At 35.6% G+C, this 16,200-nt stretch overlaps 1 protein-coding gene across 1 annotated transcript in view; it reads left to right on the top strand.

Annotated features, from left to right (window-relative positions):
• The first annotated feature begins 4,644 nt into the window (after positions 1–4,644).
• LOC127838916 (uncharacterized) overlaps positions 4,645–16,200 on the top strand; it is a 53,811-nt gene continuing 42,255 nt past the window's right edge. Inside the window, exons 1-2 of the mRNA XM_052367023.1 lie at positions 4,645–4,754; positions 11,840–12,013. Coding sequence (XP_052222983.1) covers positions 11,884–12,013 — 130 coding nt within the window. The 5' untranslated portion in view covers positions 4,645–4,754; positions 11,840–11,883. The remainder of the gene's footprint in view (positions 4,755–11,839; positions 12,014–16,200) is intronic.

Genomic DNA, 16,200 nt, shown 5'->3' with positions numbered 1-16,200 from the left:
CCTGCATTGTGTTGAGATGATTTTCAAATCCCTTATATACTTATGGAGTTCTGCTACACGCAAGAAAATAATCAAAGGGCGATAACTCTGCAAAAATATACTATAGACACATGGGCCTTGTATTCTCAATTTTCTCTTAAAGCTCTTGATCATAATATGATGTTACATAAGGGCCGTGCTCTTTGAAAAGGGGGTTTAATGCATGTGCGTAAAGTTTCGTCCTAGATTAGCCAGTACAGTCTGCACAGGCTAATCTGAGACGACACTTTTTGTTTTTATGATATTTTCTGTTTAAAGAATGTCTCTTCTGAGCGAAAATCCATTTTAGGCGGAAAGTGTCATCCCTGATTAGCCTGTGCGAACTGCACAGGCTGATATGGGACGACACTTAACGCACATGCATTAAGCCCCAATTACACAGAGCTAGGCTCATATGTATCCATTTAATACTTTTCAAGAAGTTTTTTGCATAAGATTACTTTTGAGTATGAATACTAGTTATGCTCTATACAAGAAACAATAAGATATGGGAAATACTTGAACGATAGAAAGAGAGTTATTGCTCTTGTCTTTGGCTTTACCTCTCACCATCCGTCAATAATACATTATGTAATACACTTGCTCTGGGAAAACCAGACTTAATGGATATGCAACAAGTGTCGTCTCAGATTAGCCTGTGCAGTGCGATTATACTGGATTTTCTCTAAGAAGAGACGTTTCGTTGGACTACCGGTATATCTGCATGAAGAGTACGGCTGCATTCTACGTGTTCCAAGGGTCGCATACTTAAAGAACACTTGTTTGAACGATAGCTCGAAATTGGACGTTCTCAAGATTTTAGTGCCACTTTTCCTTCACTGAAGTTGTATTTTGTGCATTTACATCTGTGTAATATTCAGGTAAGGATAATCTCTCCTTAGAGCGTTTCTTCTGATTACGCAACTTGTGTGCTCTGCTGCAATTGAATTTGAATAATGCGCTTTTGTTTACTTCGATTGTATTCCAAATAATAAGACGTAATCTACCGATAAAATCGACCTCATATTTATAGGAGTAACTTCGATTGCAGTCGAATAAGGCTGCGTTTAAAAGTCTATCGTTCACAAGTTGTATAACAAAGAGAACGCCTTGTACACACACCACTGCTTCAGTAAGGATTTGGCAGCTTGGTGCGCGTTATATAAGGGAACAATTCGGACATGCTTATTGTGTGATAGTATGTCTTTCTTTAAAGAGAAAGAACCCCATATATTCGAAATACAAACACCATTAGCGTCTGAGATCTCGCTTTGAAACAAAAAAAACGATTGGAAAATTACGTCAAAGAGCAACCCTCGCTCAAAAACTCATTTAACCGGAACGACATCACAATGATGCGCGTATCTACCCTATATGGATGTTGCAAATAAAGGTTTATCAAAGTTGGATCATAAATGTGTGAAATTTCGCGCGGGAATATGTGACGGGCGGAAAGACACTTGGAATGACGGACAACCACAAGTAAGACTACACCCTAACCCAGACTAAAACGTTTATCAGGGTAATTGTTTCACAACCAGGCAAATTTCAGTTCTTTAAAATCATTATTCTGACGAACAAAGCGGCTACTACATACTTCTTCCAGAGGGCAAAACACTGACGAATTTTAATTAAATTAAAAAAGGCTGTCTAAAAGTAGGCTTTATCCTCATCTGTGATCCATTAATTTTTCAAACGGTGACATTGACCATGTTATGGCTCTCAATATGATAAACAGAAAAGTTTCAAAGAAACAAATACGGTGGATATGTCATAAAGAACATACTAAAAAAGCATGCTCACATTCAGCTGGCGTGAAAGGGCGATGGCAACTGTTAATCGTATAAATAAAGTATGTCTTGCACATCCGCCTTACATGTTGATGACATTTAAGGTTTCAATTCAATAGCCTGAGAAATGTAAAAAAGTTAAATCCTCAAACATAAATAATTGTTATGGCAGCTATGCTATGCTTAGTTCAATGACCTACCCTTAGAGAGTGTTCTAACGCAACTCGTATTCAAATCAATACTTAGCGCGATCCCTTATTTAAGAACGGATTTTGTTAAAAATTAGACTCAGACTAATTCAACACATATCTAATACTTAATGTAAATTTAATTAAAAATGATCAACATTAAAATATCAAACATAACAAATTAAAAAATCACCGAAAAAGTAGTTCTCAAAATCTTACATCGTAAAATAATAATGTGAAAAGTAAAACACATTAACTTACACGTTTTAATGAGCGACAGGCTTGCAACATCGCGCTCAAGAATATTCATACGAGCCATATTGTTTTCTTATTAATTGAGTGACTTTCTGGTGTAAAAATCCACCGAGAATGATGAAATTGAAATTAAATTGGAATAAAATAGCGTTGTAATACGCTTGGTGACTTTTCGAACGCTGCATTTTTTTCAAACTTAAATATCTCCTTGTTATGAGTAAATATTTAGATTTAAAATTGTACATGCGATCATATAACTACAGTATGTGCAAGCAAACGATAAAACCATTCATCCGTGACGATCGGATGCTTCATCAATTGGGAAGGTAGCCTGCAACATGCCGATTGCGCTTACTAGCTGTTGCGCTGCTGAAAATTTAAACGAGACATTTTGATTTTAAAATTAAATCGATGTTTTTCAACCCTACTTAAATGAAGGCATTGCCATAAAATTAGAATCATATCGCGTTTCAACATTTCCACGTGCAAAAAGATGAAGATGACATAATATCATGCGTGCATATATTATTTATCGGGAGAGGGCTCAAATAAGGTTCGCCTTTCAGCCCAATCCAATGTTAATGTCATGTAACTTGTGAATATGTTACTTTGTCGTAATAAATAAGTTTAAACCAAAAAGATAAAAACCACATGTACCCCACGTGCAAAATCGCCTGATTGTCAAGGGTGAATGTTTGTATGGTTATCTTGTATAGTTATCGTGCACATAAAATAGTCAAATGATCACATGTGCAATTTAAAATAAAAATCTTAGCTCATTACTGAGATAAATTAAAAAAGTGTTGCGTTAGAAAAGTCTCTTAGTGTAAAACTCAATAAAAGTAAATCTTCGCGAATGAAAATTTTGTCTTGCACATCTACTTGTAATGTTGATGGCTTAGTTTAACTTTTTTTTTAACTTTTGATTCACTCACCAGAGAAATTTGTAAGAGGTTTCCTCCAGATCTAGATGTATAGAAGTTTAAGCGGAGATTCCCACCGACCTTAACGTTCAAGGGCGGAAAGGGCGGGCGTAAAATTGTAACGGCCGACCGGAGATCCGGGGAAGAATTATTATTACCCCCCCCCTGCCAAAATTGGTTAATTATTTATAAGCTCGATAGTGCTCTATAATTAGAGGTTCGATGAATGTGCGTGCGTCCGTCTACGTATCATGTACAAAACATGGCATCATCATGTATACTCTAATTTGCCATTTAAAATAAACTTATCACATATGGTCATCTTGTGGAGATGTCTTGTTGCATACTATATTATCCCTTACGCAATGGTTGATGGCATGTGCACCTGAAAGTCAATGGTCAAATATGGAAATTATTCCGAAAATTTTACAACTTGCGATACATCATTATATTGTGAAGATAGCGTTTCACATAGGAAATTAAGGTCACACTTACAGGGCAAATTGACACTGCAAAACATAAATAGTACACAGACAAATGGTTTTTGTAAATCAGGCATATGTTATGCAGGTTTAAAGTTCGCTATATATATATATATATATATATATATATATATATATATATATATATATATATATATATATATATATATATATATATATATATATAATAAGCCAGTAAATGTTAATCAAATCAATTAAAGCCATCATCATAGGCGGATCCAGGGGGGGGGCGGAGTGGCGTACGCCGCCCTAAAATCGCCCAAGTAAAGTCAATTCATTTGATGTTTCACACCTAACTAGATCTAAATCTCCTATTTAAACTTGTCAAATCTTTCAAAATCACTATAATCGTGGAGATTACCCCCCCCTGGACCCCACAAAACTATAAACTAGTTTTGGCATTATAAGAAGGTACTTTGATGAAAGTACATAAGACGTGACATGCTCGAGCAGTGGTTGTAAAAGCCTTCAAAATCATTAAAATCGTGAAGCTTTCGCTTCAGGACCCCCTATACGATAAACTTTGCACTGAATTGGCATTATAAGAAGATACTTTGATGAAAGTATATAAGGCGTGACATGCTCGACAAGTGGTTGTCAAAACCTTCAAAATCACTTAAATCGAAGAGCTTACGGGGGGGGGGGCCTTTGCCCTACACCCACCAGGGTCACTATCGGCCACCTGGACCCCTAGCAAATCTTCAAGTATCCCGCCCGCCCCCCCCCCCCCCCCCCCCCTAACCAGAAATCCTAGAGCCGCCCCTGATCATAAATACGACACTTCACTAACCGTCACCCAAACCCTTTGATTTCATGTACGCACTGATTTGAAAAGTATTCTTATCGTTGCATTTTAATTAATTTACGTATTCAGATTTACCTAGTTTCAAATTACACAGGACAGCAACAAGACTGTTAATGGGTATGAAATGGCTATGATACGAATATACAATATGTGCTGTGTAACCTAGTCGAAATCGAATGTGTAACCTGGTCGAAATCGAAAGTAGGAACAGTCATTTGGAATTTTAACGATTTCTTGGATTTGTTCAACGCAAAGATTCTTCTGAAACAGATGCAAGTCAATACTTTAAGTGGTTATTAATTGGATAGTTTACGTTGCATGATTTCTGTAAATAGAATTTCAAAATACAACTAACTAAACGTCAAACATGTGTTGCCGAAATTCTCTGATTTCTTCCGACTGAAGTTCAGTCAGACTTCAAGTTTACTGGTTAATGCTGTTTATTATATTTACTTCTGGTTTATAGTTAACTTATATAGACCAAAGTTTGAAGAATGCAAATGTCTGGCATCTCCATTGAGATGTCTACTCTGTGTATTGATGTATTGATGCATATTTTATTGTGAGGAATAGTAATTGTTGGACTTCTCACTTTAAAGCCTTGGACTTGGTAGCTAAAGAAACCTCAGCGAACAGTCGGGCCAGTCAAATAAAATAAAAATCGACATTTTTTTGGTTGCCTGAACTAAAGCCTTGAAGGATTTTCAGATATCAGTGCTTCCGTTAGTGGACGTCCGGGCGTAAATTACGCCCGAAAACGGCAATCGTACGTCCATTATGCAAATGTTGGAAGTCCCTTGGACGTCCGATAATCCGCATGTACGCTATTTTCTAATACACAACACATACAAATGTTAACAGTAAATCAAGTTATTTGGACCGTTAACTCTGCCTTATAGCTACTGTTATCAATGATTTTCTTAGCGAGTGGCCAATATTGATTTTTTTCAGCTTTCAAATTCTTCTTGGTAAGCGCATCAGCCAATCAGCCCTCAGGCAGCCAAATACACGCTGACCCCACGTGAAGCTGTTTACAATTATATTAGCAACATCTGCGATACAAAGTTTTTATTCAGCAATCACGCTTTCCCCTAGGAAGAATGACGTGATGTTGTACATGAAGTCTAATTTTTGCATGATTTTCATCTGTACACAGAATACACGAGAAATGTTTATTTGTTGGTAGAATTTTCTTAACTTTCTGTGATTAATAAAATCCGGAAATGATTTCGGATAACAAGTTTAATTATACGCATTTAAAAATACTAAAATTGAATAATGTATTTTGTTATATCAACAGCCATAACACATAATGCAATAATTAGTAAAATAACTTGTTTTGAGATTGCCAAACTATGCATACATATTGGTCTACATGCATGAATGACCTGACAAGTTATATCGCAATTCGGAATGAAGTGCACTAGGTAAAATTTAAAGAAAGACGAATTTTTATACTCCCAAATTCGCTTTCCGCCTACGCAAACTTTTCTGAAAGGAGGTACATGTAGCATTTTAAATTCAGTCGTTGATTTGTCGAAATTACTAAATATGACCAGTGCTCTATGCTCTCAAATCGCGTCACGTGATTAACGCATTTTCAATGGGACTTCCCCCATCCCACAATTCAATTTGTATGTGCACTTGCGTAAAATGGCGGACATTTGCAGACGTCAATATTGGCTGTACTTTGATTTTAAAAATAGCAATCGTAATAATACTGGATTATCGGGTAATGGATAGAGTTGGAACATGTATGTATATTAAAATTTTGAAATAAAAGTGGGACTTCAAAATGTATGTATGGGACGTCCAAACTTTTAGGCTTGGAAGTCAGGACTTCCAACTTTTAAAAGCTAACGGAAGCGCTGAGATATCCAGGCCCAGTTTTTAGGGTTTATGCATGTATGAGCAATATCGATAACTTCAATTAACTAATTTATTTCATGACAATATGAGCCTTGTTCTGGGAAAAATGGCTAAATGTATGTGCTTAAACTCTCGTCACATATCAGCCATCACAGGCTTATCAGTGACAGCCTTTTAAACCAAAAAGTATATAATAGGGGAAAGTGCTAAATGCTCAGACTATTGTGAGATATAATATTCCAGCAATTTTTTCCTTCTTTACAACGTACCTGTAAAAGTTACATTCCCATTCAGTGCCTTCCACAGGATTTTTTTCAGCAGCCCCGGGGCCGTTACAGGGATTTTCCTTGCTTCATTGGGAAGAGGCCCTAGCCTATGGATTTTGGGAAGAAATTGCTCATTGTGGGAAGAATTCTCGCTAAAATTACTGTTTTGGGAAATGAAAAAGCTGGTGTAAGTTAGGATTTTTGGGAAAACTGCATGATTTTAAAGAAATTTTCAATTGGGAAGGGGTCTTTAATAGGCCCCTGTTATATAAGGCTGAAAACCCCTGCGTTAGGGGGGGGGGGAATGGAAGGCTGCAAACTCCATACTTTTTTTTTTTAAACATTTGTAGAGTGAAATGACGTTATTTGCAAATTGGTGCATTATGACTCTTAAAAAAAAACCAGCAATAAAGTCATTGATAACAACATTTAAAAAAATATTTACGATAAAAGTGCTCAACAGCTCAAGAATTTCAAGAAACACAAACATTCGCCATTTTTTTCTTAAGTATCAAATTAATTTTGGCAATTGTTACTATTTAAAGATGTGATGAAATAATGTCCAATCGGGGCGTTTTTTCCCCACTGAACATGCGTAAATCACCTTACATGATGTTCATGTGCTTATATGACACAAAATACACCCACCCACCCATGCAACATCTACATATGTGAATAATTTTCACGCGCTTTTTATTAAGACAAAGGATAATACACTGTTTATTTGACACTACAATATTTGTTAATGTCGCGTTAGCATCAAAATTCGGAAGCGTGTTTCGGATGACAAATTCAATAATGTTCATTTGAAAATCTAATGAAACATTTACAGCAGGGCCGTCTCCGGACTTTTGAAAGTGGTCAGGCTCTAAGTGTCGGAAGCAAGCAGGCGCCGAAGGCGCGCATCTACCAATGGGATCCGGGGGCATGCTCCCGCTGATTTTTTCGCTTAAACATAAAGGCTAAATCGTGACATCTGGGAGGTTTCGAGGCCAAAGTGCACGATATTTCTAGCCGCACCAGGCTCCATATTATTTGCAAATGCGATAAACTAGTTAAAATAGTTTGAAAATAATTTGTTAATTTGCGAAGTTGCAGTGCTGTAACACCTTTAAAATTTTCCAAAATACACAGCTGCGCCTTTCTTCTCGAGCAATGAACTCCTCTGCAGTTGGAATTAGTGTAGTTTAAGTTCAGTCAAGAGCGTCCGTTCTTTGCTTATGAAGGTGTTTTTTGTTTTAATTTGAAGAGAAAGGGTCAAAGGATTATGATACAAGATGATCTGTCTCATACCTTTAATTGATAATGTCAGGCAGAAATCAACATCTGCACAAGCATTGCCGTCCTAGTAACGGTACAACATTGCATTTCTGAGTTTCAGCTATAAGTAAGGGTTTATTGGACTATTCATTTCCTTCAATATGTGAACGATGGGCATATAGCATTTTTCGTGTATTTTTATGTCCCCCACTATAGTAGTGGGGGACATATTGTTTTTGCCCTGTCTGTCTGTTGGTCTGTTGGTCTGTCTGTTGGTCTGTTTGCGCCAACTTTAACATTTTGCAATAACTTTTGCTATATTGAAGATAGCAACTTCATATTTGGCATGCATGTGTATCTCATGAAGCTGCACATTTTGAGTGGTGAAAGGTCAAGGTCAAGGTCATCCTTCAAGGTCAGAGGTCAAATATATGTGGCCAAAATCGCTCATTTTATGAATACTTTTGCAATATTGAAGATAGCAACTTGATATTTGGCATGCATGTGTATCTCATGGAGCTGCACATTTTTAGTGGTGAAAGGTCAAGGTCAAGGTCATCCTTCAAGGTCAGAGGTCAATTATATGTGACCAAAATCGCTCATTTTATGAATACTATTGCAATATTGAAGATAGCAACTTGATATTTGGCATGCATGTGCATCTCATGGAGCTGCTCATTTTGAGTGGTGAAAGGTCAAGGTCAAGGTCATCCTTCAAGGTCAGAGGTCAAATATATGTGGCCCAAATCGCTTATTTTATGAATACTTTTGCAATATTGAAGATAGCAACTTGATATTTGGCATGCATGTGTATCTCATGGAGCTGGACATTTTGAGTGGTGAAAGGTCAAGGTTAAGGTCATCCTTCACAAGGTCAAGGTCATCCTACAATGTCAAACATCATATAGGGGGACATTGTGTTTCACAAACACATCTTGTTATTATTGCAACATAGCGATGGATCATTTTATTCACTTTGATGTCTTTCTTCTTTTTTTGGGGGAAAAAATTTGTCGGCATCTTCCGGTATAAACATCCAGGAAAAGTTGAATTAAGATTTTAATTGTTTTTACACGAGAGCTCAAACGCGTTTTGCCCATATGTTTGTCCTGCCACTTACTTTATGATGACAAGCCGGCTAAAAGTGATGTTATGGGCATTTTTCACTGTTGAATTGAGCTGAAAAGAATTAACAGGTCAAAAGAATAAGTTAAAATGTGGTTACTGACCAATTATCTGCAACTCATCTTGCTACCAGTTGTTTATAAAAATATATTTTATATAATATGTTTTACGTGACCCACCCAGTCCTGTAAGCCGAAATGATCCGTAAAACAAAATGGTGTCTTTCTGTCGTATAAACGAATCTGCACTAAAACTAAATATAGTTTCACATTGTACATGCGTGATCAGTTGTCAAACGAAAGTACGGTTGATATTCAAATGCATTATTTTTCTCTTTCCGGGATATTGTTTTAGTAGGTTTATGCTGCATTAACAAATATAAGTGTATATGAAGCTAAAACACCAAAAATAAACAACCGTTGCGATAGACATTTATAAACTCAGTGCCCCAGATAATTATTTGGGTAATAGGGTTTTCACCCATTGATTTTGAAAAATAGGGTGATTTCGTTCTTGAAATAGGGTGAAATGAGTTATAAAAATGCTGCTTGACTTCTGTTGAAGCTGCACGCTTGCTAACATTAATTCAATAACACTGTAAACTATCATAATTAACTTTAATTAACTTTTGTTTTATAACTTTAATCCTTGAAACTGTCCATAATATAAACTTTTAACTTTAAAAAATCTGAAGCTTAAAATTTTGCGATCGACTGATATTTTGGTGCAACAATCACGGATGTCTTTTGACCTCTTTATGACATTTTTATATCGCATCATAATAAAAACTCAAGAACAGACCCTTTACAAATACATGTACAATGAGCAACGGATTATGTCAGATTGAAAACACATTTATGTCGTCGTAAATAATTTGGTCAGACGCTTTATTTTAATATGAAATCTAGTCCGCAGAGCCTTTGAATAACTTTGACTGTTTTCTTGCTATGTCATCTAGGCGCTTGCTGAATGAAAGCGTCGACGCGTTACGATAAAGTTCGCCGCGTTACGATGATAATTCCAGAGAAAAAAATACTGAAATACTGAAAATGAGCAAAGCATTTTCAATCAAAGCTATTGTATCGTACGCATCAAATTTGAAGAATTTGCGTAAAAGTCAAATTGGTTGCGTTTTCAATACGCATGATTTTGTATTTTTTTGCGTTTGTAAACATTTTATTAGGGTGAAAGACGCAGATACACAGCTTATCTGGGGCACTGTAAACTGTTAGATGCCCATAATGTCACTTTAATGTCCTGCCAGCACCACCCTTGAGACCACGGGTCAGTAGAGCTCATTGGGTCATTGTCGACCTGAAATGAAATAATGCTCTCTTCCCCCCCCCCCCCTTAATACTTTGTTTGGTCTTAAGTTTAAATGGAGTTTACAGTGGCTGGTTTTTAGCATTGGAAAACATCGAAGTTAAAAAACGGATAGAACTACCGGGATTGTATCACTTTTGCAACAGCATCAGTTTTCTATTGAAAATCGGCGTTTTTTTTATATATACAAAGCATGATAAAATATGTCTGATCCAGAGGAGATTAAGCAATTCAACTTATAGCTCAGCCTTCTTTTCTCTTATTTTTTTGTCAAAAACTGGTCAGGCTATAGCCTGACCGGCCGACAGCCCACGACGGCCCTGTACAGTTGCGTGTAATTAATTCAATGATAATTTGTTAAAGCACATTACATGTCGAATAAATGTCAGAAAAACGAGGTGAATCAGCACTATAAATGGACATGATGAAATATACATGTACTGGAATTAAATTGTTATCGCATAATTGTTACCGGGAGTTATTTGCACAAGTTACTTGCTATAAGTAATTAATTGCTTACCACTTGCAATTAATTTCTTGTATTAATTATGAGTCATAAGTAACACTTGTTTACAGTGAAAAGGTGTAAAGACGATGCCCGAAACCGTCTTTAATGTACTGTTATAGTTACGGGTTTTATATTACGTAAATGGTACAACTCCTTGCTAGTCAAACTGCAATAAACTTTTACCTCGTGCCCGTGGCCAATCAAAAATAATTGTTGATAGTTAACCCCGCCCTCATAAGCATTTGTGTAACTGATTGGACGATGAACATCACAGTTTGACAACTGTTAAACCTGAGAGTTTCCTGTGATACATCCTTGTCAGCATAAAAGACTGTGTAATGTGGCTAGAATAATAGATACGGGCGTCATGCTAACTCTTATCAGTGGATTATCTATTACCCAATGTGGTGTTTATGGCGATTACATGTGAAAGTAGGTACCAAGTGCTCTTTTAAAACAGGGAATATTTATACACTGATAGAGACACCTTGATTTTTTTCGACAATCTCCACTTTCTTTTACTGAAAAATACACTAATAGGAAAATTTCAAGCGCCTCATGGACTCTGATTTCGAAATTCAAGCGCCCCGGTGAGGGACCGTTAAATGGCCTTTGGAAAGCCCTGCCATTTGAGAAAAAATCTAAACAAATCCTTACTGACATCTAAAAAATTCTCAAAAAGAAGGAAAGTTTTGTCAATTTGTTCCAAAAGTGCATTATCTGCACTTGAACAAATAAATTAAGCACTGAAACTGATCGCTTCAAGCCAAAGTGCATGTAAATTAATATTTAAATTGGTTTGTGCAATGTATTACAAGTAATTTAAAAGACCCATAATTCCCAATCTGAAGATTTCACAACACAAATTTTCCCAATTTCAGGGTTGTTGGGGCTATATTAATTGTTCCCTTAGCCTTAGGTTTGGTATTGGGCCAAAAAAATCGCTGCTTTACACAAATGAATGAAGCAAAGTTTTCCCAGGTCAAGGCTCATTAATCTTTTTTAGACGAAAGGTAGTGTGGACATAGCAGCCTCCCTGGATTACATACCATGATGGCTCCCCCTGCAAGTTACCTAGAGCTGGGAGTAAAATATATCTGCCCTTCATGGCAGTTCCTGCGCTATGATTACTTTGAAAGACGTCTTCAAGACTTCCTCCCGAGATTCCTCAGGATTATAGGTAACACAACTGCTTGATTTTCACTTGTGCAAATCAGTGTTTTTTCTCCTATTTTGGGAATGGCACCGAATCCCTTTTGATTGGGAAATGATCAGGTACTTATGACTAAAATTGGGAAATTAATGTTGCTGATTTTATGCTTACAAATACCATAACATTGATAATGAAAACGATTTCAAAATTAATTTTCTAAGGTTCAACTTATATCTTGCTGGATCTGGAGATGAATGACATGTTTAGACTTATTTAAAAAAAATAACTTTTTTTGAAACCTTAAATTGGGATTTTTGAGTCCCATTTTGGGAAAAATATATACTTTTTTCCTCTACTAGACCCAAATTTGAAAGAAAAACCCGCTGCAAATTGACTGTTTACTGATCTGATACTCATTTTGACCCAAATTGGTATGTAGTCCCTTTGAAAATCTCACCCAATAAAAGTTCTTTCTTAATAGATTCTAGTTTTAAAGGCTTCATTTCCAACCCTTAATATATAAGATACTGATGAGCAGCAAACAGCATAAGACCTGAACAACCTTCCAGTTACTGGCAGGCATTTCTGGTTTTATGCTGGTTGCATACAGTCATTTTCACTTTTCTTCGGAAGGATTTGGTTAAAGTAAAATGCACCAATACAAGAAAGATCTGTAAAACATTCTTGAAGGCTATTGCAATGAAGTTAACTTAATTGTTATTACTGCTGTATTCCTGTTTTGCAATTTTTAACAAACAGTAGAAAAGCAAGTCTACTTTACACATTTACCTACAGTGACACCCCTCTAAACTGGACAGCCCCGGGATTGAGAGGAAATCCGGTTAAGAGAGGATTCCGGTTAAGAGTGAAATTGACTATTTTACTTTCAGAAGGTCAATTACATACCCTTAGGTCAGAGTTTTTGATCTTCTGTTTAACAGGAGCGCCGTATCCAATTTTCCGAAAAGTGAAAAATAAAATAGAAAAAAAAAAATTATTTTTATTTTTTCCTCTGCATCCAACAAAAAGTGCTCTTCTAAAAAAAGTTAATAGTGTATTTTAGCCTTGGCTGTTTTACAAAATAATGCTGTTTTTACAAAACAAATAACTTTGAAAACATCCCGAAGTCTAAACATTTTATCGGCGAAAAAATATGTCCGAATATAGTACACATCCGAAAAATAGGTTGGCATTACATCATGTTTTTTTGTTTATCGGTTGAACTTTATTTCGCCCTAATTTTCAAGTAAATCCATTAACAAACAATACCTGTAAAGCAACCTCCAATTTAAATTCCAGCAAACACAATTTATTTCCTCACACCAGATAAAAATAAATACAAATAATCCAATAAAGTTTAATCTCTGATAGTTTTCACACATTACATCCTCTATGGAGCTAAGGTATTAATGCTGTATCTGAAAGTACTGCATGCTGCCGGTAACGTAGTATTGATCAATGCCTTTTGGCCATTTCCACCTGCTGAGGTGTTAAAAGTTTACAGTTTTAACTCATAGAAATCGGCCCTAAAATCAAAGACCTTTGATGTCTACCAACAGCATTGACAGCTTGCTTTAATTGACGTCATTTGGTAACACTGTTGTGATTGTCAAAGACTTGTGTATATAAATGTTTTTATTGTTGTTTCTACTGGAATTTGAGTATAGGGTAATTATAATGTTATATTTAGAAGACAAAATGAATATTAAATATTGATGTATAATACCAAAATATACCCCCCCCCCCAAAAAAAAAACAACACTTTTTTTAATTGTGGGGTGGATGGGTAGTGTATGTAAATACAATTTATATTAAGCACTTTCATGCACACTTAAATGCCGTAAGAGGGTTGTTTATTGTGTTTTTTTCTTTATACTTGATTGTTGATTTAATTAACAATAAAGAGAATTGAATCAGCAGGATTCATAATGCACATATTGTATTCAGCAATTTAAAAGGATAAAAAATAATGCAACTAATTACAAGATTAAAAACAAAAACAAAACAAGACTTCTCCTTATTTCTCCTGACTTCTCCCTAAAAATGCCAGTCAAGACAGAAGTCACTTCTCCATAAATTTGACCCTAGGCCGACCCCTGTAAAACTGTTAATCAGCCGTAATTGTTCTTACTATTAGCTCACCTGAGCAGGAATGCTCATGGTATGCTATGGTTATCGCCACCATCTGCTTTTTCAACAGTTTGAGTGTCCTCAAAAGTTTGCTTAAACATTTAACTTCTTTTCATGTTTTTAAACTTTTTTGAGACCCCTCACACTTTATTCTGACTGGGGACTGTCTGGCAATACTAGGCAAGTTTACAAGTAGTTTTGTTTACTGTTTTTAGTAACTTCCAAAAATAAAATATATATTTCCTAAAAAACTTTTTTGAGTTTTTTTTCCTCCTCCTACTCAAACTTTCAAAAAAAAATCTTGTTAAACAGAAAATAATAAAACTCTGGCCTTATGTGGAAGAAACACAAACTTTCACTATTATGACTCTTTTTGTATCACAAAAAATTGTGAATAGAGTTTGTGTTCATAATTTTTTTGGTTTATATCTATGACAGAATTCAATTAAAACTACACAAAATGTCATGCCTGTATGGTTATTCCTTAAGGGCACTGATTAAATCCCACAATTCTTACTTACAATTTAGCAAAATTGTGCTCCTTGTGAACTTTTATATTTCATGTTAAGGATTGCTTGAAACAACTTCAGATCTCACTATCTGCTATGGGAACTTCCTTCATATCTACAAGGTAATTTTTTCAATTCACCAACTAAGGCCCTTATATAGAACTCTTTCATGCTACTAAGCAAAAATATTTGTCTGATTATACTTTGGAAATGCAGGTTAATTTTCTCATGAACTGTTACTGATATTAAACTAAATCTTCAAATATGTCTTTGTGGTGAACCTTTTATGTAAACTTCAGAAATTGTGAGTTATTGTATACACGTAGAACAATAAACAAAGGTGCTGTTGTGCTAGAGAATTCAAAAGAGCATAGTATTTCATATTGCCTGCAGTGTTAAAAAACAACAACCAAATAGTATCAAACGAATCTAGCATTGTGTTTTTAGCTCAATAAGAAACACTTGTGAAGACTCTTGGGGGCCACATTTATTGTTCAGGGTTAGGTATTTCTTCATGCATTTCTTCATGAAAGTTTGGCAGAATATTTGTCTCAATTATGTCTCATATCTCTCAACCAAATTAGATACTGGTAAAAGTGGGGTCAAATACTAGGCAACTATGTCACATTTAAGAAAAAGCTTCTCAACACTCTTGACACCTAATTTATTGCCATATCTTCTTGGAAATTGGTCAATTTTCTTTATGATATTTGTTGCAAGTTTGTAACTAGGTCACATGAGGTCAAAAACAAGGTCACTTGGGCAAATTAAAGAAAACTCTTGTCAATAATGAATATGCCACATTTAGTGCCAAATCTTCATCTAAGTTAGAACATAACTCGCAATTATATCTTTGCTGAGTTCAGAATTTGTTCTTGTCCATTAAAAAACATGGTTGCCAGGTGACGGGTCAGTTTTTGGTATTTGGCTTTTTTGAAACCTTTTGAACACTAGAAGTCACATTTTTCGCACAATCATCATGAAAATTGATAAAAACATTTGTTCTTATGATATTATCTGACAAGTTCAAAAATGGTTTTGGATTAATGGCAGGTTAGAAGCCACATTTATTACGCAAACCTTTCAAAAGGTTCTCAGAACTGTTCACTTCCTTTTGGTCTCTTTTGAGTGTCTTAGGGCCTTTAGCCTTCTTGTGTCTATAGATGTTTGTTTGATAGATTTTTTTTCTTTTTTAAAATACCGGAAAACAGCACTTTTATTGGGAGAAAACACATCTTTACCTACTTATGTCAAAAAAGTAAATCCAAATGGAAGGTCCCACACCCCCCGCCCCCACCCCCCCAAAAAAGTGTTTTTATTTTTTTATAAATAAAAGGATACATTTAGTTAGGGTCCCTATTCAGCTCTATGGCTTGAACCTAAGAAAATAAAATATTGAAAACTTAATAAACACTTTGTTATTTTAAAGTATTTGGGAGCAAAACATAAATAACCCATTGTCCCAATATGCAGACTTCACAACGAAAATTTTCCCAATATCAGTTTTTTTCTGGCACATTTTTTCAAATTGAGCTGGTACCAGTACTTTTCCCAATTGGGCAAAAAAAATCGCTG

The sequence above is a fragment of the Dreissena polymorpha genome, chromosome 1 (assembly GCF_020536995.1).
Source record: "Dreissena polymorpha isolate Duluth1 chromosome 1, UMN_Dpol_1.0, whole genome shotgun sequence".
NCBI classification, from domain to species: Eukaryota; Metazoa; Mollusca; class Bivalvia; order Myida; family Dreissenidae; genus Dreissena; species Dreissena polymorpha.
The sequence above is the reverse complement of the archived record's forward strand: the minus strand, read 5'-3'. Positions and strand labels throughout refer to the sequence as shown.